Source organism: Saccostrea cucullata, unplaced genomic scaffold (assembly GCF_032062105.1).
Source record: "Saccostrea cucullata isolate Sc308-1 unplaced genomic scaffold, CSIRO_AGI_Scuc_v1 ctg257, whole genome shotgun sequence".
NCBI lineage: Eukaryota > Metazoa > Mollusca > Bivalvia > Ostreida > Ostreidae > Saccostrea > Saccostrea cuccullata.
Genome location: NW_026933663.1, coordinates 70,639 through 98,412, shown reverse-complemented (window position 1 = coordinate 98,412; position 27,774 = coordinate 70,639). Strand labels below are relative to the sequence as shown.

General features: G+C 34.3%; 2 protein-coding genes across 2 annotated transcripts; one reads left to right on the top strand and one right to left on the bottom strand.

The window, feature by feature from the left end:
* Nucleotides 1-2,643: 2,643 nt before the first annotated feature.
* On the bottom strand, nt 2,644-6,028 carry LOC134238825 (bis(5'-nucleosyl)-tetraphosphatase PrpE [asymmetrical]-like). The gene is made up of 2 exons (XM_062720934.1): nt 5,943-6,028; nt 2,644-3,769 (listed from the first exon to the last, which is right to left on the bottom strand). Exon 2 carries the CDS (start codon nt 3,671-3,673, stop codon nt 2,756-2,758), a length of 918 nt encoding a protein of 305 aa, XP_062576918.1. The 5' UTR covers nt 3,674-3,769; nt 5,943-6,028; the 3' UTR covers nt 2,644-2,755.
* A 626-nt stretch (nt 6,029-6,654) lies between these two features.
* Nucleotides 6,655-27,481, top strand: LOC134238824 (zinc finger protein 62-like). Its single transcript, XM_062720933.1, has 7 exons — nt 6,655-6,733; nt 19,751-19,909; nt 20,554-20,707; nt 21,121-21,519; nt 21,925-23,960; nt 24,657-24,877; nt 25,155-27,481. Exons 2-7 carry the CDS (start codon nt 19,778-19,780, stop codon nt 25,549-25,551), a joined length of 3,339 nt encoding a protein of 1,112 aa, XP_062576917.1. The 5' UTR covers nt 6,655-6,733; nt 19,751-19,777; the 3' UTR covers nt 25,552-27,481.
* Nucleotides 27,482-27,774: the final 293 nt, after the last annotated feature.

The following is a 27,774-nucleotide window of genomic DNA, read 5'->3' as shown; positions in this document are numbered from 1 at the left end:
TACATACTTTAATTATCTCACCAGCATGTCATTGTGCAACAAAGTCGTCAGCATTTTATTTGTCCTTTGAACGGGTGAAACGTTTTGAATGGCACTCTTATCGATGAATTTTACACTAAACCAAGCTATCTTCTCAGATCTAGCTTTATTTACCCGCCGTTTCATCGTAAAGCCGGAAGTGCGAGTTCGTAAATTTGAAATCTCGATCCCGACTCAAATTTGACATCGGAAAGAAAAAAATTGTTTAATTTTTTTCTGAAAATTCAAAACCTTGAGCGGAGGATTTGTAAAAATGAAAATAAAATAAAACCTAAATAAATGTATAATTAGATCATTAGCATATTAACCAGGAGCAAAGGATAAGATGTTCAAAGAAATCATGCATTTCACTATATAATCATTAGAGCCCAATCCTAATACAAGAACCCCTGACCCTGGGGCCATAAAATTCACAATTTTGGTAGAGGCACTCTTGCTCATCATAACTATGTACTTAGTTAGTTTATTTAATACCAAGGAGCAGAGAAGAATATTTTCAAAGAATTCATGTATTTTCACTATATAATCAATAGAGCCCCGCCCTAACACCAGAACCCCTGACCCTGGGGCCATAAAATTCACAATTTCGGTAGAGGCACTCTTGCTCATCATAACTATGTACTTAGTTGGTTTATTTAACACCCAGGAGCAGAGAAGAAGATTTTCAAAGAAATAATGCATTTTCACTACCTACTTATTAAGCCCCACCCTAGCACTAGAACCCCTGACCCCAGGTCCATGAATTTTATAATTTTTGTAGAGATCTCAAAGCTTGTTACAATCATGCAAACAGTTTGACTGCTTGATGTCCAGGAGTAAAGAAGAAGATTTTTAAAGATTGCATTAATTTTAGTGGTTTTGGCCCCACCTCTCAGACCCCAGGGGGGCAGGGATCATGAAATTCACAATTTTTGTTCCCCTTCACTCATAGATGCTTTGTGCCAAATTTGGTTGAAATTGGTTCAGTGGTTGCAGAGAAGAAACTGAAAATGTTCAAATGTTAACGGATAACGCACGATGCATGACGACGGACGAAAACAGATAGCAATAGGTCACCTGAGTTTACTCAGGTGACCTAAAAATGTACAAATATTTTGACACGAGGTTTTGGGGTATATTTATAAAAAAAATTTTTTACCCCTTTTTATCAGACCAAGTTTAAAACAATGTGTGTTTGTCCTCTTCAGACTCACGATGAAAAAAAAAAATTGGCCGGTAGGTAGGTAAGAATATTTTTCTTCTAGAAAAATTTCAACATCAATGCTGAATTTTCCTAATTAATTTTCCGAAGCACATTAAAAAATAATTGCCTCATGGAGGTTAAAAAAAGTTTTAAGTCGGGCTATTTTTTAACCGGTCGGTCGGGAGAGGGCAACCAAATATTTTTTAAGGACAGATGCAACGTACATAATTATTGAAAAAGTCTACAATCTACCTTACTCAATTAATTTTCAGCGATATTCTCATTTTAAAATCATAGTACCACAAGACGTTCTTACACAAAATATACCAGCATACATTACAAGGAGTTCAGATCAGATCAAAAAAATGATGAAAATCCTTGTATTTTTAATTTTTTTTTTTTACAAACATAGTTTTAAACAGTATTTCCCATAAATTTAATTTGATTGATCATAATTTTGAATAACTGTTTATGTAAGAAAAAAATAAAGTTAAATACGATAATTATAAATAACGTTTAACAACTGGCTGATCATTTATCTTTCTTGAATTCGATCAGTACCTTTAAGCATGGATACAAACCTTGATTTATATTATTTTATTTAGCGGACTACAACAAATACACTAAAAAAAGCCAATGTTCGCACCCCACAAAATATTTCCTTTAAAATGAATATAAACAGTATTATACTAACTCTATAAAGTGAAATATGGTGACTCAGTTACTTGGAAAACCAGTCACCAAAGCAAATTTCGCCTCTTCTGAATACACTTGTAAACGTTATCATGGTTCATTAGAAAAACATAATACATTGTAATATTAATTTGATTCGTCTTTCAATAAACACACAAAGAATACTAGTATATGGAAACATTTTTAAAGAACATTTAGAAATACATGTCACGATATTTGCAAATTGCATACTACAGTCAGGGGTGTGATTGAAATCCATCATTTTTAAAAATGATGATTTTCAGTCATTAAATTGATTTTTAATAATGATGGAAATTCATCTTTTTTTAGTAAAATGATGAAAAACAGTCATTTCTATTTTGAAATTTATTTTAGAAATAGAGTTATCTCTGATATTAAAAATGACTGTTTTTCATCATTTTTTATCAAATTGTTAGGTCTGGGCGCACTTAATTATCTCATTAGTTTTACGGGGCGCACTAAATTATTTTGGTTTCAATTACTTGTCAAGATGTTTCTCTTCACAAGGGTCTATGGCAGGATAGTGTACTATATCTAATTACTGTAGTAAATGGGATGGGAAAATTGACTTGAGAATGGAAATATGATGAAAAGACGTCATATTTACAAAAATCAGAAAATTGTGTACATTATATACTTAGAAGAAATGACCATTATCCATCATTTTTAAAAATGATGGATTTCAGTCACACCCCTGACTGTACTATGGAAACAATCTAATTAAAAGGCTCCCTAAAATATCTCAAAAATACAATCTGAGAATGAACTTGTACAAAGGTTAATAATAAGAAGCACTATCTGTGTGGTTTTCCCAGTCTATCATATGTCAGGTTGTTTGTAAACTTTTTTGGCTTTGATGTGAATGAATTCTCTTCTGTCCTTGGAGACCAAAGCACCAGTTAGTTCGTTCCCATACACACAGCCAGTATCTAGGCCCGTTGCATGCGCATGCTCCTGTAAACGCCTTATGGCATCATGGCCAAAATACACGTGATCTGGGCCAGGCCAAAGTGAGGCCCAAGCCTCTCCTTCGTTTGTTAATTCTGCTGGAGTCAGAGAACCATTGGGAGATTTTACAATGTTTCGCATAATGATCATGTTAGTCAAATTCTGTTTAAAGAGATCAACTCCTGGAATCAATCCCGCATGAACAATTATCACATTTATACTCGGAATGGAAATTGTATATGGAAGTTCCTGAAGATATGTGATATCTTTTTCAGAGAGCTTCGGCACCCATTCATACTTCTTTGGAAGTTCGTAATTTTCTGTACTTTTGTAGAGTAAAGCTTGTCTAAGCACTGCTTCGTCATGGTTTCCACGCACCGCAAAATGGTCCATAGTTTGGAGTTTTCTGACAGTCTCCACCGGAAATGGTCCTTTAGAAAGAAGATCACCTACAAACACAGGAAGGATCTCTTGATCCGCGCACCTTGATTTCGCTTCCTCCAACAATTCCTTCAACTCTTCTAGACAGCCATGTACGTCACCAATTATTAAGATTTTTCTGTCTTTTATGACGTCATTTCCCAGGACTAAATGTGGAGTCTTTGGGTATGGAAGTTTGTATTTGCTCTCACGGTAGGAATGTTCCTCTACTTTGCGTGAAGTCCAAATTTTAGACAGAAGTCCCATCAGATTTGCGACCAGGGCAGCCATCATGAGACAGAGGGATATGTTTTTAATTTTACGAAAAGTGATACAGCTCAGCATCTTAAGATGACACTGTTTATTCATTTCAAAACATGTCTATATCTGACAGAATCCTTGTGAAAAATCGAGCTACTGGAAAATGGTTAATAGTTCCTCTCAACTGATGCTTCTTTCCTTCACCTAGCTATTAACAAGAAAAAAAGGGGCTTAAAAGAGAACAAAAGATAATGTAAAGTGTAAGATGTATTATTGCTGCTTTTCAGTTGATTGGTGTATAGGACTGTATATCAATTAATTATTTATTTATTTAGCAATAACAGGCAATTTTTAAAATAATTTTGAAACCACACTTCTTTTACATCAAAAGAAAGGTCAGTTTACAAGGATTTCAATGGTGTAAAGGTTATTCAGATTGGTCAATGTACAAAAAAGATATAAGTATTTGAAATTCAGTAGCATTTCGTGTTTTCTGCCAATTTTTCGGTTGTAAAAAAAAATAATAATAACACTTGAAGAAATGTAAATTGATATTCATTTTAAACAATTTTAAATAATGACAGCATTTACTGCTGATTTTACTCTGAGAATCAAATGCAAAATCTATTAAACTTTTGTTTTCAAGCCCCTGATTCCAGATCATTTTTCAGTTTATAAGTATAAATTGTAGGATCTTCGGAATTATACTTAATGTTATACCAAATAGGGAAACCAGGCACTTAGTAATTAAGATAGAACATGAGTACTTTTAATGAAGTACACATCAGCAAAGAATATTATTTATATTTTGTTTACATACTCATGGATTTTAAATTATTATATCTTTAAATATGTTGTTATAAAAATGCATGTATTATTAAATATTGCAAAATAATATTGTTAGAATATTTTTATTTCTTTTTTGTTGAAACAATTTGATTAAAATATAAATCTAATATTTAAACAACACTTCAAAAGTATTAGCATTCATTGTTTTTATTTTGAGCAATTCAAATTTTAAAATAATGCTAATCTAGCTGTACGATATACTGGTACATGTGTATAAATCTGATAAAAAAAAATTCCTGAAAAAAAAATTCCAAGTATGAACTCGAGGTCCTCTTAATCTGTTCAATCACTTGATATTCTGCTATAAAAATTGTTTAAAAGAAATATATGAATTTAAAAAAATGAAAACATATAGATCTATTATAATAATTATAATTATCCATACATTACACCAATTACTGCAAATGGACTTAATGGTATCCTAAAGTTGTAGAATGCAGTGATACTAATCAAAGTTCATAGATCTGATTCATTAAAATCATGCATTTTATTTACTTTTTATTATTTTTATTAGCATTGTAAGAATATAACAGCTTGAGATTGACATTGATCAACAAATATACAACTTAGAAATAATGCCTTCTCAGAATCTCCGATGTTGCGCGGGAATTTCAGTTATCTGCCCCTGTTAAAAATGTCGACGTTTTTGTCAAGCATAACTGGTTAAAGCTCATTGCGCACCTATGCGCAACGATTTATTTTAAGAAACTATATACCAAATGAAAGAAAAATGATTTCTCCTTCTGTTTATTGCTGTCAAAGTATTGTCAAAACGGCAAATTAACGAAAGAAACGAAGTTGAACACGATATGTCATCTACTTTCGCTTTAAATTTCTATTTATGGGACTTGATCTACGTACCCAAGATGTTTTTAGAAATCTCTATCTTTCAGCCTTCGTAAAACATTCATATGACTGTCTAATATCAAGTGATTAAGCATTATAATGCCTATTTATAACATCAGGGTTTTCTCACATAATGGCCGCCATTACGTCTTTGTTATCTATATAACCGTGCGAGTATCTCGTGTTATGCATTTTTTTACGCACTTTTGTCAGGAATCGATGTATGTATTATCCAAAATGGTCTTTTAACTTTTAATCTGAATCAAGAAATTAAAGTATGCACAGAAATTTAAGCTGTTAATTCACTTATAAACATGACCTATTTAGCATGGAGCAGAATAGGAAAGTGCCATAACTCGCGCATGCCTGTCATTGCTAATTTATTCATTTATTTATATTTATTTATTTATCAGTGTGTTTGTTTATTTATTTATTTATGGATGGATGGATGGATTGATTCATTCGTTCATTCATTTCTTTATTTTTTGTAATCATATGCAATAGCTTAGTTACTGATGCGACATTCTTTTTGTTTTTAATTGCCCTAGTAAAATAAACACATGTATGGTACATGTATATACCACTGGCATATCTTCAAAGTTCAAACAAAACGTTTAACCAACAAATATAAGCACATGCGATATAAAAATATTATATTTATGTTATTTCTTAAGGAAAATACCTATAAACGGGATGATAAATGAGTTCCAATGTAAATTACCAGACCATCTGTTTTGTAAACAAAGTTGAGTAAATTCGAGATTTAAAAAGCAGACACAAATTCTAGCTAAGCGTGACGTAGAATAATTCGTATAAATTTATCTCTGTCTGGCTGCATAATATATTGGGGTACTACTAAACAGAGTACGCTAGAGTACGATAGAGTACTTTAGAGTACGCTAGAAAAATTATGATATTAAATGCAATTAAATTATTTATTTATGTATGTACAACTTGATTAAACATTATTTAATTGCATGTGTAAATATTTTACACCTTCACAATATGAGTTATTTCAACATGTTTAAGTTAAATTAGATCGGGATCAAACGATTTTAACCGTAACCTGAAATTAAAAATTGAAATAACTCCTAAAATAAAGAAAACATATAAGTTTTATCTAAAATATATATTCAATATGTTAAACTGAAGTAGAAAAACATACAAAAAGAAGTTTAATTGCATTAAATTATAAAATACTAAACTCTAAAGTACTCTATCGTACTAGCGTACTCTGTTTAGTAGGACCGAATATATTGTCATTATTTCTGAAAATAAATCGAAAAAAATATAAATCACAGGGTCTTCTTCACATTTGGAAATATCGTTTGCGCAGGAGAAAATTCAATTAATCTAGAATATTAAAATGTACGAGTTACTAATATTGCAACGATGTACTTCCGGTGATGGAAAAGCACAAAGCGAAACTGGATTTTTGAAAATTATTGGTTAAGCACAAAACCTAGCCGTGTGGTATGTGATACTGGCCTTTATTTATGATCTTTCTAAACAATTATTCACTTCCACAAGGAATTCTTCGTCTTTGTAAATGATACTAGAGAAGAAAACTAGGGGTGAAACGATACGCCTCCTTCACGGTTCGATACGTATCGAAAAATTTGATCTCGGTTCGGTTATTTTCGATACGATACATTTTGATAGAAGGAAACAAATTTAACTGTTGTTTTATCCTTCCTTTTATTTAATCTAGTCAAAGAATTAATGTGCAAACTGGATAGAATAAATCACCTTAATTGATTTGACTGTTAAAAATCATTTTACAAACTTTAAGTCCACAAAAATTTACGTTTTTGAACTAATTACACAGAGAAGCATGTTTATACCTTATGCCAAACCCGACTGAATGACGATCCCGACCAAAAAACGAACCGAACCGAAAGTAGAGATTTTGTACCGTGTATCGAACCGAGAAAAAATACCGCGGTGAACCGATACCGCGGTGAACCGTTTCACCCCTAAAGAAAACGCAATCTGTGTACACAATGGTTCATTTTTTTGGCAAGATTTGTCATATTCATCATAAGCTACATGTAGCTGTAGATCTGTAGCTCTCCGAAAAAAATATATATTGATAGACTGGAGAGCTACAGTGCCATCCATTCAAAAAACTGTATATTTATTGCGCCCTAAAAAGTGTGCTCAGTTTTCGATTTATTTCTCCATGATTTTAAAACTGTAATCTCAAAATATTACTAACCATGTGTTCATAACATATTCTTTGACTCTTTCCGCAACAAAACATTCCTCATAATATTGTTGATAATAGTCCTCCTAACCCTGATATTGTAATCATCGAACATTTCTCTTATTTACACTGCCATTTTGGTTTCAAAGATAATTCAGTCAAATATGCTTCGTTCAGATGTCAACTTCGAGAGTACTTGATAGAGGAGAAAGGAATTATTTGAAATCTTCCCTTTTTTTTCAATTGACGTAAGAATTTGGAAGAAATAATCAAGAACCAAGAATGCTTTTTTTGTGCAATAAATATACAGTTTTTTTTCAATGGGTGGCACTGTAGCTCTACAGTCTATCAATACATTTTTGTTTGGAGAGCTACAGTTCTGCAGCTAATCATAAGCATGACTGTATAAAAAAAATGAGGTATTCATTATGTTGCGATGTTCTGTCTTTTGGCCACAAAATGCAGATATTGAGCATGTTGAGATAATACAAAAAGTAGGTGATATATTTTATGGTGAGATCATTGGGGTGAGCATAGTTAGAATAATGTAACTGTGTCTCGGGACAAGCCCTCACCCCAATTAGAATACCACCCATATATTTGCAATGTAGCAAAAAATTGCAGAATCACTCCGAAATGATTTTGAAGGATACAAACGGGTTTGCACTGAAAATAACTTATAAATTAATTAAAACAAACCTTTTGGGGCTGTATAAGTATTTAAACCTAAGGTTTAGTCTAAATAAAGGCGAAAATTCAACTAAAAAGAAGGTACGTTAGGCACCAAAATCCGCCTAGTCCCAAAATCTGGCGATAATATTTAAATTATGTGTCTTGGATACCCCTGTTCTAAATCAATTTATTTTTTGAAAATATCTCAAACCGTTTTCCCTACACAACTCACTAAAAATGCAATGTTTTCTTAAGAAAATAACACTGACGACATCATGACGTCGTAACGTTCACATGGCGTTATCAAATTTAGCGTAATGATTCCTATACAGCGTAAAGAATTGTACATTTCTCAACCTAATAAATATATTCGCTTAAATAAATTCATATTTAAGTTTATTTTTTACTTATCCCCTTTTTTATTTAATATGTTCTAAATTAAACCTTTCATTTTTTTCTTTATATGAATTGATTTTTACAATAACCTTGGGTGAATTAAGGAGATTTTAAGGAGTTTTTATATGCCAGCATTTTCCTTGATATTTTTTCCTATTAAAGATTTATTTTTGATTTAGCTAAGACATTATCTATGCATTACTTTGTTTCGGTTTTAATACTACAGTATAGTATTTTTCAGGCACGCAGCATCGTTTTCGAAAGTGGGGGGGGGGGGCAACCTGAGAATTTTTTTTTCTTACCTGAAAAAGTTGACGAGCAAAAAAAAAAAAAAAAAAAAACAAAAAGCAAAAAAAAACAAAAAAAAAAACGAGAAATTAAAAGTTGCTCAAAGTCGAAAATCCTATTTTGTGGGTTGGGTGGGGGTGGGGTGGCGTGGGGTATGGGGGTGGCTAACTTTTTCAAGACCAACTACCTTTTAATTCGAAGTTTTTAGGGTAAATTTTCTTTATAACACTGTACTGTGCTGAAGTGTGGAGGGTCCAACCTTACTTTGAGTGAACATTTTCTATAGTAAAGGTAATGTCGGGAGAAAAAGTGATACCACGTCCCTGCTTTTTAATAGTATATACTCATTATTGATATGAAGCTGAATAAGGTTACATATTTTTTTGAAAACAAAGAACAGACAAATATATTTATCTTACATGTATGAAAGAGAAAATATTCCCAACGACGACTGATATGTCATCCCCTGTCCTTTTGACAATCACATATAATTTGTATTTAGTATTTGTGGTAGTCGGGTCTGTTATTATGCTTCTAAAATAATGTACATTGCACATGTATTTATAATTATGACGTGAAGCGGTCACCCATCCAAAGGTTACACAGGCTCGCCGTTGCTGAAAACCTACATGTAGCAAGGCATTATATGTTGCATATAATTTGTACCCCCCCCCCCCCCCCCCCCGGCTTAGGGAAGCTTCGAACCAAAGCTTAGCAAGAGTTCTCCCTAAGTGTCTGGACCTCTTCAGTACCGGCAAATAATGTCGTCCACGAATACAAAGTCTGTACCTGGACACAAAGTCCTCACCTTAGAGCTTCTTGATGCTAGCTCTAAGACTTCCTGAAGCAAAGTCGCAAAACAACACGCTTCCATCAATTTTGTCATGTTTTTGAATGAAGCCCGTTATGCTTAAATTATCCCATGTTTCCCACTATTGTTGATGTCCTTGATATACCCTCCTAACTAGACAGTGATTTCTTATATTTCCATTTCATTGTGAAATAAAATTGTAGATTTAGACCTTAAAAATACAGACATGGATTTAATTTACACGATGATTCCCGTCCCAATTTCCAAAGCCCTCTCCCACTGACATCAAACACAAAGGCAGCCACACAAGATTTTCATGCATATTTGGCATCCTTAGCGTCAGGCTCCGAGACAGATGTGCACAAGATTTGCATGCATATTAGGCCTCCTTAGCTCCTGACATATTGACCTACCATTTAAATTCCGGTAGAATTATCAAGAAATTAACTCCGCTAGCTCTCAAAGAGTTATCACAGAGAGAAAAGTTAGAAATGGAAATATTTACTTTTAAACCACTGTATGACTGAATGAGTTTTTCGATGATGTTTAGAGACCATTTCATTAAATTCCCAGTTAATTTGACAAGCATTAAAAAATCAAAACTACGTTCAGTGTTTTTGACGGGTGAAGATACCCCCAGTCAATGTCAGAATATACTTTATTACTTGTCCAAATGTTTTTGTAAATATTTATAGAAGACACCACCCTTCACGCGACAAACAAAATAAAAAGGAGCTTGTGAAGGTTTGATTTTAATCGGACTGCCTTTTATGCAATTACATTATAATGTTGTCAATTGAAATTTATTTACCGCTGTCTGTTTTCAAGTCGACGAAAGAAAATTCGGAATATGATTTCACACAACTTTTTTGAACAATGACACTAAAATGCAATTGCAATGAAAATGCAAATGAAATTTATTTACCGCTGTCTGTTTTCAAGTCGACGAAAGAAAAATCGGAATATGATTTCACACAACTTTTTTGAACAATGACACTAAAATGCAATTGCTGGAGTAAAATAAGGAAAGCAAGTCGTAATAAGACAAAATGCAAGTGCAAGCCAGAAAATGAATACTTATTCATCTGTTTATTCGTATGCGCTTATATATATTATCTATTTATATTTACATTTCCAATGTCTTTGTCTGAGATAAAATTACCAAATGTAAATGTAATTGATTTCCTCGTGAATGTTTTGGCGCGGTTCGAAAAAAAAACCACGTGCAAGGCGGGACACACCTAGAGAGAAGCAGGCTTGGAGCCCGTGGATTGGCCGAATCAAAGCATGTAAATATAAGAAATAACTGTCAAATTTTTCGAATTCATGAAGATGATCAATGGATTGGCTTGTGTGATAATTTTATGCATAAACGCCTTCGGCGTTTATGCAAATTACCACACAAGCCAATCCATTGATCACTTCATGAATTCAAAAAATAAGACAGTTATTCCTTAAATATAACTCATTTATATAACCCCTTACAACTTTGTTGCAATTTATGGAGGAACTGACAATGCGGAGTCAGTTTAAGTATTGTTTTTAGAAGGAAAAACAAGGTACATACATACAAATTGTCACGGGAAGGGACGGGAGAGGTTAAGATTTTTTTTGCAAGAACAGGTTTATGAATCAGTCAAAAAACTAGGTTTCTGAATGTTACGTGTGGAATTATTTGAAATTATTACACAGGTAAATTGTATAATAATTGTATAATAATTCTCTCAAACGAAGGGGCATGCCCACCCCACCACCCCAATTTTATAATTAAATTACATTCTATACTTATAAACATTGTAATGAACTTCACTTAGAGAATTACCTAGTTAAACTACTTTTAAGGTAGTGATTGTATGGACAGTGATAAGTAATCATCCTGTTTACTAGCTAAGATAGTGAAAAGTGGTGTAGTGGTCGTAAAGATACTAAAATACCTAGTGAAAGTTACTAATAAATGCTTAGATTTACTAATGTTATCTAGTAAATCTACCCAATTCCCAGTAAAACTACTTTTAAGGTAGTGATTGTATGGACAGTAAATTTACTAGTCTTCCCAGTGACTTTCACTAATTATTTTTTTCAGTGTTGAAACATGTATTATGCAATATGCACCACTAAATATACATAAAGGCAGTGGATTTTATTCATTTTACATAATACACTGAATACAGTAGAGCCCACTTATATGATCTTAATACCATCGGGTGTACCAGATATTTATATTTACAGCAACAATGACTAGTTTTGTTGGACAGCTTACCCTGAAAAAAAAAATAACTATCATACTTTCTTTTTCTGGATTTCAGAACGTTTTTCAGAAGGAACATGCAACCATTCATTTGTTAGAAATTTAACAAGCATTTTTATTCTTATATATATAAGTAGGTCTAGATCGATTGAATTTACTTGAACAAAAAAAAAAAAGAAAAAAAAAACCAATTTACCTTTCTCGTCAACCTAATCTCAGGATCTCTTCACAATTATAAATTGTCATATATTAAAGTTCTAAAAAATATTATCAACAGCAAGTCAGCAACTTAAAAAAAAGTTGAAAAAAGGTATTTTTAAACTATCTATTCACGGCGGGGAATCTACGTCATCGTAAGGGATTAGGACACACAAAAATGGAGGACAAATGCTCCGCTTCGATGTAAGAAATTGATATTTTTGCACTTATAAAGAATGGATATTAAATCAGTATCCTGCCTAAAGTATACCAAAGAACGTCAACTATAATATATATTGTACGTTTGTTCGTGATAGAATCTTATTGCTCCAAACACTTCGACACAGTTTGAGAACAAGTGAGAAAAACCCGGAATGTGGGGCACACATTTTTAAAATTCGACCTTTTATTTGCATGTCCAGATGTACCAAGACATTTTATTCTTCCGCGTTTACACTAGAACTAATATTTTAAAAAATCCAGATTTGTTTCACAGTGTATTATGCTTTAATTATCCACGAAAAAGGTTTAAATCATTTTGTTTTCAGAAATGATGTAGGGCACACCAACACTAAAACGGATATGGGACACACAATAAGTTACTTTCAAATTGAAACATCGAGCATTCATATCTCAATGTTTCCATTTAAATGACTGTTGTTTGGTAGTATATGAACAATGACTCTTCCCCTATATCATTCAGTTATTAAAGCTATGCTAAGTTACTGGTTTCGACTAAAAACATTACATCCATCTTTTGTCCTACTCAAAGAAGCATACTCCGTCTCAAAAAGCATCTTTTTATAAAATAAACCATCTTGGATTGCATCTATTGAGACAATTTTGGGTCATTTAACTGCTTTCAAAAATATTAACTTATCAAAATATACGTGTAGTACTTGTTCATTCAAAAAGAAGTCATCATGTATTATAAGACAATATTTTATAAACCAAATAAATTAGAGAAAATAGGCAGCAAAATGATGGTAAACTAAGAACTTATTCCATCTTCAGAACCAATTTTGGAGGAGAACACTGTCTCAACATTGTCAATAACTATGTTCAGAGGAAAATATAACAAACTTCGCATTCCTGCACATTAATTAAATATTGAAAGGGGAAGATATCCAGGACTTCCCCCTGAATCTAGAAAGTGTTCTCAATGTTATATACAATGTTATATGAAGATGAACAACATTTTTTGCTCATTTGTCAATAAACATTATGTGTGTTGAAATGCCCCTCGGGGCACTTGATTGGTAAATAAAATATCTTGTATCTTGTACAATACATCTTTGTAATAATTAAACTCATCCAAATATTTGATTTTCCCTTGGTTTGCTTGTATCCATACAAAAATTCAAATATTATAAGTTGAAATGTCCTGCGTGATCCTCAACAAAAGCTGCCAAAATGAATTTCAAATTTTGACTTTTATTAAATATCATATTGAAAGATACTAGTATGCGGATCTAAAAGGAGGGTTTAAGTCCGGAGTCTATGTATATTTTACGTACCATACGATATTTCTGTGTTAAGTAACACGACCCAGACCCTATTGAATACACATGAAATAGCTTTTTTTTAGGTTGATTGTTTAATTTCTTTGCTTGTAAAAATATTTTGAAGTCAGAACTTTTTTTTAGTTTATGTGGACCCCCCCCCCCCCCCCCCCCCCCCCTCTCCCCCCCCCGAAAAGTTTCTGTATTCGTATATTCAGTGTTTGTATTTATAAGATCTTTGTCGGCAAGACTCTAATATGCCAGCTGATAGGAAAGGAGATTAAGAAACTTTTCTAATGCTCAAATATTTGCAACAGCTGACAAACTTGTGTCAAAATTCTAATAGTTTATTACCGACTCCATATTTGAGAAAAAAAGACAAAGATGAATATTGTACTTCGAAGGTGGCTAAATCATCGTATTGATTGAAAAAAAAACCCAACAATTATTGTTTTATTATACATGTATGAATCAGTGATTAAACATTACGTACTCATAAAGCATTTCATGCCATCTTATTTAAATTTGCTGGAGTATTAGCCAAAAGCAATGATAGGAGCAGGGTTAAATAAATAATACTATAGCAGTATAAAGTGGGATTTTTTGTAAAAAGTACTTTAGTAGCTATACCAAAAAAGAAATGTCAAGCTCTTTTATAGGATAAGTTTTGGAAGGGGGGGGGGCATTATCAGAGAAAAATGACAGCTAAAAACCTTTGATTGGCAACAACGAAAAGACATTTTTTGTTTTGGCCCTACCCATCACTGGCAACCACTTTCATACATTCGATAACTAATTCTATGTTCACCTGAATGCAAGTTAGGAGCAAATAAAATAGCTTTCCGAAACTATTTGTTTCAATTTGAAATTTCCCGATCTCTTTATAGACCATTGTAGCATGTTTAGAGAAAAACAATTCTTATATTCATCTGGAGGGTCAGTTGTTGCAAATATTTGAGCATAAGAAAAGTTCTTGATCTCTTTCCCATATTAAAAGACATACTAGTGCCCAAGATCCTATTATTAATACCAATATGCAGATTTAGGAACTTTTTTGGGATGGAAGGGGGGGGGGTCCACACAAACTCCAAAGAATTTTCTGACATCAGACTATTTTGACAAGCAATAGAGTAAACAACCAACCTAAAAAGAACTTATTTCGTGAGTGTGTATGTGTATGTGTGTTTTTATTATTTTTTTTTTTGGGGGGGGGGGGGGTCGTGTAATTTAAAATAGAAATATCATAAAATAAACACAATCTCCGGACTTCGGTCCCCCTCTTTCCATAGTATAGACCTGCACAAGTGAACACCGGTAAATTTCTACATGAAATTTGATAAAAGTCAAAATTTAAAATTCTCGTTGGAAGCTTTTGTTGAGGAATAGACCAGCATTTTTGTTTGGATACAAGCAAAACAAGGGAATCAAGTATGTGGATGAGTATTACAAACATGAGTTTTACAGGTTATTGTTTATATACTACCTAACAGCATTCATTTAAATGGAAACATTGAGATATGAATGCTCGATGTTTCAATTTGAAAGTAACTTATTGTGTGTCCCATATCCGTTTTAGTGTTGGTGTGCCCTATATCATTTTTGATTACAAAATGATTTAAAGTTTTTTCTTGGATTGTTAAAGCATAATACACTATTAAACACATCTGGATTTTTAAAATATTAGTTCTAGTGTAAACGCGGAAGAATAAAATGTCTTGGTACATCTGGACATGCGAATAATAGGTCGAATTTTAAAAATGTGTGCCCCACATTCCGGGTTTTTCTCACTTGTTCTCAAACTGTGTCGAAGTGTTTGGAGCAATAAGATTCTATCACGAACAAACGTACAATATATATTATAGTTGACGTTCTTTGGTATACTTTAGGCAGGATACTGATTTAATATCCATTCTTTATAAGTGCAAAAATATCAATTTCTTACATCGAAGCGGAGCATTTGTCCTCCATTTTTGTGTGTCCTAATCCCTTACGATGACGTAGATTCCCCGCCGTGCTATTGTGACGTCATCAATGAATCCATTGTGTAATATTCATAAACATTTCCAGGCGAGAATCAAACAATTATATCATGCAGTTGCAAAACAAACATAAAAAGTGCTAAAAATCTTGATTATTTAAATATTATCTTATTTGCGTACTATTACAATTTTTCTCTGTTACATTTTTTTTTTTTGGGGGGGGGGGGGGTCAGATGAACACTTTAACTTCAATCTTTAAGCATGCTGATCTAACGTTATCCCTATCGATAGTTTTCACCTGAAGGGTGGATAAAATATATTGTCTACCTAATTTATTGTTCAGTCTATGTTCTTAATGATTTATGATTAGACTTATTTACTTATTTTGTAACTTTCTAAAAAAAAAAAATTAACAGCAATGACGGTGCCTTTATTGAAAAATAATTTCACATTAGATTTCTCAACTTGAAATCCGGAAAAACAAAGAAGGCATATAAACTCAATTTCAACATTGGCCGCAGCAAACGCGATTCACAAGATGTTGTTAAATCGAAACATTTTTGCGTTATAAAAAATATATGTAAGTTTCATGAATCGCGTTCATTGCGGCCAAAGTGAATTTTGCGATCAAAGATATAAAGACTGCCATTTTTAGAGAATATATTGAAACATGGTATGGTTTTGAGATTTACGTAGCGTTTGTGTGACGTTTTGGCGCCATTTTACATCCGTGATCAGATAGACCTGATCGTGTACAAAATATATCAACACTTTATTTCTGAAGGTATCATTGTTTATTTTTGACGAATTTACTAGGCCGATAGTGGTAACAACCGTATTTTCTTCTTTTCTCAAAGTTTTTTTCTCGCTTCAAATTTACACGTCTTGCTTACGTTCGGAACTCTCTTGATTGTTCATATGAGTTACTTTGCTACATTGTGAATACACGGAAGGCATTCTATCGTTAAACCGGGTTCGTAGGACATTTATCATTTTAACAATAGAACATTCTATCTAGGGCGAGCGCAGTGGTACCATGAAAAATACTTGAAAAATTGATCACCCACTTCAAAAATCAAGCAGCACGAGACATCATGACTAGCTGTGACGTCACACAATGTCATGGAGCTCGTCAGAGCTTACGGAGACAGAGGAGTGTCTGGTAGAAAATATAGACCTAGTGCAATTTTGGTTGAAAAACATTGGGCCAAAATAAAATTATAGTTTGTTTGGAATTGCCGCCCGCCTCATTAAAATACCCCCCGCACAAAAAATTTTATTGTCAAAATATTGACAATATTTTTTTTATCGTTTTATCGTCTTACATTGTTTAGTACAAGTTAGTTTGTTCGTCGAAATAGCTTTTCAAAGTCGGGTTTGATATCACATTAATTTAACAACTCGGGTCAATCAAACGCTTTCTTCATAGTATTTATGATATAGCGATTATAGGTGGCGATTTGACAAAATTGAAAGCTGCCAAAATGTCAAAACATCTCAGCTATTCCTATGAAATTTTGTATGATTCAAACTGTTTGCAAGCGTTGTCTTAACAAAGGGGTAAATTTCAAAGAGAAATACTACGAAATAGACTGATAAAAGTATTGTTTAATAAAGATTTTTAAAAATAAACATAATAAATGGAAATTACCACTGTTCATTGAGATTTATATTTTTATCATTTAGCTTTAATTTGTAAAAAAAAAAAAATAAAATCCCTCCCTCCCTCCTGGGTCTGAAAACCCCCAGGCGGCAATTCCAAACAAACATTTTTTTAAGGGTGGCCTTGCAGAGTTATTTGTTGTTTCTTTGAAAGATTTCTACAAAATGAAAGCCTTTTATGCTTTACGTTATTATTAGCTCACCTGAGCCGAAGGCTCAAGTGAGCTTTTCTGATCAAAATTTGTCCGTTGTCTGTCGTCGTCGTCGTCGTTGTTGTTGTTGTTGTCGTAGTTGTCGTAAACTTTTCACATTTTCATCTTCTTCTCAAGAACCACTGGGCCAATTTCAACCAAACTTGGCACAAAGTATCCCTGGGTGAAGGGGATTCAAGTTTGTTCAAATGAAGGGCCAAGCCCTTTTCCAAGGGGAGATAATAATGAATTAGAGAAAAATTAATGGCATTTTTAAAAAATCTTCTTCTCAAGAACCACTGGGCCAGGAGAGATGAAACTCATGTGAAATCATCCTCAGGTAATGTAGATTCAAGTTTGTTCAAATCATGACCCCCGGGGTTAGGGTGGGGCCAAAATGGCTGATCAAAGTTTTACATAGGAGTATATAGGAAAAATATTTAAAAATCTTCTTCTCAAGAACCACTGGGCCTGGAAAAATGAAACTCATATGGAATCATCCTCAGGTAGTGTAGATTCAAATTTGTTCAAATCATGACCCCCAGGGGTAGGGTGGGGCCAAAATGGCTGATCAAAGGAATATATAGGAAAAATCTTTAAAAATCTTCTTCTCAAGAACCATTGAGCCAGGAGAGATGAAACTCATGTGGAATCATCCTCAGGTAGTGTAGATTCAAATTTGTTCAGATCATGACTCCCGGGTCAAGGGTGGGGCCAAAATGGCCGACCAAAGTTTTACATAGGAATATATAGGGAAACCTTTCAAAATCTTCTTTTTCAAGTACTTCAAAGCCATGATTAGTGATATTTATACGGAATCATCCTCAGGTAGTGTAGATTCTAGTTTGCTCAAGTCATGACCCCCTGGGGGGTTAAAATTCTAGCCCCCCCCCCCCCCCCCCTTCAGTAAACTTTCAGTTCTGATCTGATATGTGCTTTTTCCTAACCGATGTGCTCAGGTGAGCGCTGTGGCCCCTGGGCCTCTTGTTTTGTTTTTTTATTCGCGCAAAGCTCGCTGCGCTCACTACAAAAAAGCTACTTTGCATGCTTTGGGTACGTTTAATACCTACGTAGCTATTAATAGCTACATAGAGAAAAATAATCTTTGGATCGGACTTGTTTAAAATTGAGCTGGTGCAATTAAAATGAATGAGCACCTATTCTAATCACTTGGCAAACAAACAGTAACAGCAAGAGGGGTGCAGTTGTTAACGTGTTTGCTCTAGAGTTGCGGAGTAAAGAGTTAATCCTTTTTTCAGAATCCCACTGCAGTATGTGACAACCCATCCTTCAGATGGGACTGTTGCAATAGAACCTGTTTCATAAAAAAAAATCTTTCAACTTTCAAAAGCTGCAAGTGGCAAGTAGGGGTCTAAATTGAAGCCCTCTACTGGCAAATCATGATGTCTTGATTTAAGTGAAAATCAAAAACATGTGCAAAGATATAAATAGTTTGAATAACAAGCAATAGGAATTTTATGGTGTACTGTATATACTCTCCTATAGGTCAGATTTTCGAGAGTTAAATATTGGTCCAAAACTCTATGTCTGACTTACAGGTGATACTGTATACAGGGTTATTTTCGCCCCGTGTTATTTTCGCCCTTTTGCACTTGCGTACAATTTTGCCCCGTTTTAAATTCGCCCAGTCTTAGTTATGTTAAAGAAATTATGCTGTGTAATTTGAATTCGCACCATTTTAAATTCGCCAAATCAGGAAGAGGGCAAAAGGGGCGAAAATAAAACGGGGGCAAAAATTTCCCTGTATACAGTGTATAAAAAGACTGGTATTTTAGAAGGTCAATTTATATAATATAAGCTTTAATAATACAAGAGACTTATTTGCAGACCGATTTGTAGGCGAGTATACAGTAAAACTCGGTTATAGAGAAGTGGCTGGGACCTATGAAATTACTTCCCTTTATCCATAATTCGTTATAACTACTGTAAATTTGGAAATTTTTACGTCGATTTTATTTTGCGAATTCAGGTCAAAATGCTGTTGATTAATTTTTACGTTTTAAAATTTTGGGAATGACCACTGCTTTGTTTACATTTCCTTATTGTAATTTATTTTTAAGAAAAATATTTTTGCGAATGCAATGAATTCGCAAATTTGCTAAAAATTTATCTACAGCAAAAATTTCCAGATTTACGGTATATAAGGAATTCATTAAATTTATACAACTGGGAATCCAAGATGACTTTGCTATATCCGTGAATTCGCAATATCCGTGTTTGTAGTAAATGAGTTTTACTGTACATATGGTATACTGTTTGAGAAGGTAAGCTCCGCTTTGCTGTGTCCTTATTAACTTTGGTTTTATCTTGTTTTAGGTTTGACTGGAGAAGGACTGCCTTACCATGGAGGAGGAGGTCAACATGGTCAAAGAAACCTTTATAGAATGCACTGACAAGAAACAGGTGCCTGGTGCTCAGAACGATTCTGTCAGAGAACCCAGGGTCTTAAACTCAATGCTGTTTCTTCACGATGCTGTAGGTGATCTGTTATATATGCATGTAATTAAATGTTGAAATATTGATTTAATGGCATATAATGACATTTTTTTTAGTGATAAGAATATACCCCACCCACCCCTCTTCCTAATATATACACCTCCAGGCCCAAGGATATCCTTCATAAATCAATCTACTTGTACAAATTTTCAATGTTTTTCTGACCATTTGAAAAAGCAAAAAAAAAAAACAAAACAAACCAGGGGATGACAAATCCCATTGCCAGACGCCCGGGGCTAGTGAATTTTAGGAGTGGGCAAGTGAAATTTTATCAACCACTTGCCCGTGGGCAAGTGACATAAAAAATAAATCAATATGTTAGCCATAGATTTAAAGCTGGGTATGGAGGCTTGCATGATCTACTCAGTCTTTTTTTAAAAATATTTATAAATACAGTATTATTTAGATTATGGTAGGGCAAGCAAAAATTCACGTAGGGCAAGTGAATTTTGACCATGTACATGCCCTTGGACAACTGCCTTAAAAATCTATTTGTCAGCTCCTGACAAACAAAAAAAAAATAACATAGGAATCAATTTTTATTATAAAAACTATACCAGCATTATTTATGATACACAAGCAATTTTTACTTTAGCTACACAATTTTTCACTTACTCTTTCAGTGTGAGAAGTTGACGCAGACAAACCATGAGTATCTACTGTTAGTTGTGAAGGAGGATCCCAGGGAACGACTCCATTTTACCTCCCCTAAAGGAGCCTCCTTTCTACAGAGCAGGTCATGTGACCTTCTCCAGGAATTCCTCACCCACTGTTACGGTAACCTTTATTTATTTTCTTAAAAGAATTCTTTGATAGTTTTTGCTCAGGGCTATTCCAGAAAAAAAATGTATGGGGGGGGGGGGGGGGGGGGGGGGGGGGGGGGGGGGGGGGGGGGGGGTTGGAAGGCACTTTTATTTTTACCCCACCACCCATACATTTTTAATTACTGAAAGTATTGGCAACCAAAATTAACAAACTGCTGAGCGTAAAGAAACAGAAGAAAAATTTGCCTTCTCTTTATCATTTATCATTTAACAAACTGCTGAGCGTAAAGAAACAGAAGAAAAATTTGCCTTCTGTTTATCATTTATCATTTACAAATCATTTACTTATTATTTACTCAATGTTTACTTATTGTTTTCACATTGTTTGTACTCATTGTTTACTTATTACCGGTACTCATTGTTTAGGTGGAGAAGAAGTCCGAGATCAAATCGAGAAGCCTGATGAACATTATGTCAGTAATGCCAGTGAGAAAAAGGAAGAAGAGGTCACAGAGGTCCAAATGGTCACAGAGGTCAAGGAGGAAGAGGAAAGCTTAACAAGGATCAAGGACAAGGTCCCTGTTGGAGACACTCAACAAATCAAGTCCAGAGTCACTACAAGACAGGCTAAGAGGAAACAAGAGGGCCTTGTGCCTGACCCAGAAGAAGTGGGGAAGAAGACTGCCGAGGAGGGAGATGACACTGAAGATGATGATCCAGGTGATGATTTTGTAGATGATGATAATGACGAGGATTGGCAGCCCAATGAAGAAGAGAGAAGTGATGATTTTGTGGGATCTAGAGCAAAAAGTACCAGGAGATCGGGTAGGTGAACTAGAGGATTTTTGAAAAAATAATTGTTTTGATAGGGCCTAAACAAAGAAAATATTGTTTTCCATCACTTGATAGTAATTTACAGTGGACCTTCAGATATCCGGACGCTTTTTCATGGGAACGGAATATTGTCTTGTTTAACTGGTAACTCAGGTATCTGGACGCTTCACATATCCGGTACAAATTGACTAGGAACTAAAGCATCCGAATAAATGAGGCTCCTCTGTATATGTTTTCTATGAAAAGGGTTTCTCAGCAATAATGTATAATTTTGCAATGCAAATCATTTGAAAGACCAATATGCCTGAGGTTAATTTTTCTTATAATAATGTACTCAGCTTGTTTGCTGTACACATAGCCCAATACATGTTTAACATTTCCATATTTATGCTTCAGGGATTGAGTATGAAAGTGACGATACAGTTATGGATGTAGCTGAAGGGGCGAAAACTCTGAGTGATGTTGTCTCCAACATTTGTGCTAAATTACTTGATGAAGAAGAAACCGAAGAGAACTCAGAAAGCAGCAAACAAAAAAAAGAGGCATCCAATGAAAAATCTACAGACAAGTCACCAGTTCAGAAAGGAAGAGGAAGGAAAGCCAATCAAAAAGTTTTACCCAAAACTTCAGTCAGGACAAGAGCCAATGAGAAATCAAGTAACAATAAAACTACCAATGAAAAGTCAAGAAACAAGAAAGGGAAAATATCAAAAGCTAAAAAATGTAGGGGCTGTCAGCAGGAATTCAATTCCATCGTGGAGCTCCGTCTTCACCAGAAATCTTCAAAATCATGTCAGGAGAAGAAATACTTCTGTGACCTGTGTTCTGCTAGCTTTGTTACAAAGCATGGCCTCCTGAAACACGAGCGCAGTACCCACACAGTGGATAAAGAAATGAAGAGAAAAGAGTCTGAAAAGGAAGGGGAAAAAGTCCACGTTTGTGTCCAATGTAATGAAGAGTTCCCAAGCAAGCAGACGTTATACGAACACCAGGTCAAACACAACAAGAATTTATTTGCCTGTAGGAAGTGTAAGGGGTTGTTTCCTGATGAGGAATCTTATGAGCAACACAAGAAAGTCCATGGGGAGGATGAACAGAACGGAGAAGAGGGAGGGGAGAGTTTGAATGAGACGTGCATTAACTGTGAGAAGCCGATACAAGGCGAAGAGTTGGGAGAGGGAGGAGGCTCCCTGCTGTGTGAGGAATGCTGTGGAAATGAGTTCTCCTGTAAACAGTGTCAACAGAGGTACAAGATGTTCTACATCCTGGCCATGCACGACTGTAGGAAATCCTATCCGAAGAACATGGAGGACATTCTGTCTATAGACTTTGAGACACTAGAAGGCGGACTCACGTGTAATATGTGCTTTAAGCATTTTAAGAGTAAAAAGAATCTCTGTGCTCATTATAAGCTACATTACAGTGATACCAGGTTTCAGTGTAATATTTGCTTTAAGTATTACAAAGACAGCAGTAAGTTAAAGAAGCACAAGCGGTTTGCTCACAGTGATGAGCGAGAGCATATGTGTTCATTATGTGGGAAATGTTTCAAAGAAAAGACAACTTTGTTGAGACATTCGAAAATCTGCAACAATGACAACCGCGACTTCATGTGCTCTACGTGTGGAAAAACTTTCAAAGAGAATGGGACGCTCGGGAAACATATGAAGATTTGTAATTCAGAAAGGGTGCCTCACGCCAAAAAATCCAAGGAACCAAGTCCAGAACAATTGAGCTGTAAGAATTGTGACCAAACTTTTCATTCGGAAAGGATGTACCTAAAACACAGGTGTGAGGGTCAGGGTAAAGGAGAAATTGATGGAGAGGAGGGAGGGACAAGCTCCGGGGCATGTAGGAACTGTGAAAGGGTAACAGTCCAGTGTAACCAGCAGGGGCTGTGTAAACAGTGTGCTAGTAACAAGTTTGTGTGTTACCAGTGTAAACAGGCGTACAGCATGTTCTATCTCCTAGCCATGCACAGCTGTGAGCGATCGTTCAAGCAGAACCTCCAGTGGACCAGGAAGGTGGATTTTCATAAACCTGACCTGGAGCTTCCCTGTAACTTGTGCCAGAAGGTGTATAAAAACAAGAAGAACTTGTGTTCCCATTACAAAATCCATTTCACTCATGAACGGATCCAGTGCGATATTTGTGAACAGACGTTCAAACATCAGAACAGCTTGCATAAGCACAAACGATTTGTTCATAGTAACATTCGCGACTATGTTTGTGATATTTGCGGCAAAGCATTCAAGCAGAGCGATACGCTGACCACGCACAGGAAGTTACACACGCATGAGAAGACGAAGGAGTACCAGTGTGAAGTGTGCGGGAAATACCTCTCTGGAAGCACCGCCCTCACGGTCCACATGAATATTCATTCGGGAGCCATGCCTTTTGTGTGTGAGATTTGTGGGCGGTCCTTCAGGCAGGTGGGTGGAGCTCATTAAACTAAATGAATATGTATTAACATCAAACATGTTACTCTGATTTAAGAATTAATATTAATTTCATATCTACAAATGAAATTAAAAAGTAATAGGAACTGTGTTTTATGCCAAGGAACTATGAGAAAAATTGTTTATAATTTTTCTGCTAATGCGAGTAATGGTGAACATGATGAAATTGGAGTTTTCAATTTTTAATGAAATCCATATTACACTTGCTAGTAGGGGACTATTTCTGCTAATACAGTACTCTCAAAAATCTTGTTTTATAAATTTTTTTTGTCAAAGTGAAATACCTGGTTATGAATAATAAATTGATAATAATTTTGCTTTTTTCAAAGGATTGTGATGAAAATAAACATTTAATTTATAAAAAGTCTCTTAAAAAATCTAATAGACTAGTACATGTAACTGAAAAAGATGAAACTTCTTCAAGAGAAATTTTTTTTTTCAAACTAAGGTCACAATAAATATTAATTATATCAAAGCAGCACCATTTTGTGGAGATATAGAGACTCTTAAATTTGGGCTGTACCACTGTAGTAAATAATAGGGCACCACAATTTTTTATGGGAATCTCAAAATCACTTTCAAGAAAATCTAAAAAGCAACAGAGTTAAATTTTTTTCCGGTGACCATTTTCACTGCTAGTTAATTTGTTTTTTCATATAATTTTTTAAGTATGGAAATCTAAAAAAACACAAGATCACTCATGGAACAAAGAAGTCCTTCCAGTGTCATGTCTGCCAGAAAGCCTTCAAACATACTGAGACGTACAAAATCCACATGAAGGGCCACGTCCTGAATGGTACACTGAGCGACAATAAATACGGCAAAATTTACACCTGCTCCTACTGCAATAAGAAGATACCATCAGCTTCACAATACACTGTTCATCTCAGGTAAGAAAGAAAAGTCATTGAAAAAAAATTAGCTTTTCTTAACTAAAAAAATTTTTCCAAAGTTTCTTAAGTTATCTTTTCTGGTAAAACCTCAAGCTTTGTAAATACCAGGGTATTATTCACCTTTCGTAAACAATTTCAGTCACTTATACATGTTAATTAAATTTAACTCAAACATCCTTGTACAATTTTCAATGGAATGGCGAGTGGGGGGGCTGAATTACTATTGATCAATACCATTACACAGATGATAGACATTATCTACTTTGATTTGCAGGACCCACACAAATGAGAGACCATTCCAATGTCAGCTCTGCTCCAAAGCCTTTAAAGAACACGGCAAACTGAAGAGACACATGAAAACACACATCGAGGACAACCTAATGCCACGACAACGGAGGACCTCCAAACCACGACCCCAGGTCAGTGCCGGGTATAACCTGGGACAGGACCTAGGGTACCAGCCAAACGGTGACCCCAGTAACATGCTGAACACAGTGACCATGTCATTCACCAGTGAGGTGGAGGGGCAGTTACCACAGACCATAGCCATCCCTATAACGGAGACCCACGGAAACTACCCCCAACAACAGGTGGCCGCGTTCACAGAGGAAGGGGCCATTATCAATATAGATAATGAGAGCTTTAGGGAAAGGTTCCTGCCATTAGAGTAAATGTTTTTTTAATTTCTGTATCTTTTAAACCTGCTTTCAGGGACACTATGTAAACCAGAGGAATATTTTTTTGTCTCTGAAATCTCCAGTACAGAGTTAACAAACCTTACTATTTGTCGTATGATTTGAATGTTATAAATGCATGCTTATCTTATATTTTATCTATATATCCATCAGAAGTTTGAAATAATCAGTATTTTCATAGCTTTTCACCATCAGCTTCCATTATCATGATTATTTTGTTAAAAAATTTCTAGTCCTTACAGAGCAAGTGTATATGTGGATGTCCATTTCTGTGCTACACTTTGCAATCTTACCTTATGCAAATCAAAACTGAAATATCTAGGGTTAGGGGTTAAGTGGTCCCAGGTCTTTTCATTTGATAATGTTGGCAGCTCTGTCCTTCTTTTTATGTCTCTGCATTTCATTCATTATCATTATTTACATAAAGTTTACGAATTTTGATCCTATTTTAATTGAATGACCTGTACTTGTTATTTGGACAGAATTTAAGTGTGTGGTAATTAAAGCATTTCAATCATGTTATTATTTGTTTATTGATTCTTTTTTAACTATATACTTAACTTGACATTGAAGCTTCTCTTTAGATTCTGTCAATTGTAAATAAGGTACATATATGTAGTTAATAAGTATTGTTTGTATCCTTGAGATACTCTCTCTAGCATGTGGGCATTTCATTGAAATGTTTGAATTTTTATTGCACTGTACATTTTATAAAATGTAGTGAGTATACAAAAATTCTTGTGTTTTAAAACTTAACACAGTATGATGTGTAATATGCTTCTCTATAAAGGGGATTTTTTATTTTTTATCTACGTACAGTACATGTGTGTATATGTTAAAACATGGCAATGCAAAAGCAAAAAAAGGTGCATTTTATTGTTAACAACAAAATGGGGTGTGATTTGGATTTTACAATCATATACTGTTACAAATGTAATCAACTTTTATTTGCGACGACTGTATTTTGCGATTTACTAGAGGTAAACTAGTTTTCGACAAAGTAATTTTTGCGATCAAGCCTTTTAGATCTGAGAAAATTTTTGCATGTGAATATAAGTTGGTTTTACAGTATTTTATTCAATATGAGGTGCCATTAATGGATACAATATAGAATTAGAGACTGTTTAAGTCATTTTTTTCTAGACGCAAATTAAGCTATTTGTTTCCCAAAATGTGAATATAATTTTAGCAAGAAAAAATTGTAGCAATTTTATTGTCAATGAAGATAGTCTCTACAATAGATATTGAGCTGACATTCATTTTTTGCAAAATCAAAACCCTTGTAGTTAATGACAAAATTAAATCATTGCTAAAAAATATTCTGCTCATGTGATATTAAGATTAAAGAAAAGATAAAAATTGTATATCATTTTTGTCATACAAATAACATCTTCTGTCTGTTAATTAACGCTGAACAAAAACTGTCGACACATCAATGATATAAGTGTCTTAAAATCTAATTATTAATGAAAATAAAAGTCATTTGTATACAGCATCATTTGATTTTTTTAAAATTTAAGTTCATGTTATGATTGTTATTAGATTACTCATGATACATTTCTATGTAAGGCTGTTAATGTATTCTTGTATGATTTTGTTAAAATCTCATTTTGGGTTAAAATTTGAGATCATATATTCATTTTTTTTTCAAATTAATTTTCCTTTCTAGGCTACTAAATATCAATTAAAATGGTGTGCCATATTTTTATGTAATCAAATATAGAACATGCATGTCTATTACTACATTATATATGAAGTACTTGTAGGGAAGCTTGGCCATATTATGTAATCATGCATGCAGCAATGATTCTTACTAGACCATATAGGTTGTATCATTGTGCTAATTATTACTGTAAATCTTGATACTTAGATATGCATGTTCAATAAATAAAGAACCGAAAAAATCTTTGGTCAAATTCGGGTAGTTCTTTAAAACATATGATTCTTAAGACACAAACAAAACAGAAAAACGTTGCAGGCTGGAATACACTGAGGGACGGGGAGATTAGTCCTTTGGATGAGGCCGTATTTAAAGAGGTCCCATGTCGCAGAGAAGGTGTTGACATGAAAAAGATCCCCAACTGTTCAAAGTCACTTAGTGACAAGTTTTAAGTCGAAATTTGCAGCTCCCCATCGGCAAGTGGTGGCTTCTCCCTCTGAGTGAAGAATTCTTGGAGGGGGGGGGGGGTTAACAACAAA

Excerpts from the sequence above, each read along its gene's own strand:
- LOC134238825 (XM_062720934.1), bottom strand. The coding sequence starts at position 3,673 with ATGAATAAACAGTGTCATCTTAAGATGCTGAGCTGTATCACTTTTCGT.
- LOC134238824 (XM_062720933.1), top strand. The coding sequence starts at position 19,778 with ATGGAGGAGGAGGTCAACATGGTCAAAGAAACCTTTATAGAATGCACT. Across the intron at positions 21,520-21,924 it reads AAAAAGTACCAGGAGATCGG|GGATTGAGTATGAAAGTGAC; the intron begins GTAGGTGAACTA and ends TTTATGCTTCAG. Across the intron at positions 24,878-25,154 it reads CAATACACTGTTCATCTCAG|GACCCACACAAATGAGAGAC; the intron begins GTAAGAAAGAAA and ends TTTGATTTGCAG.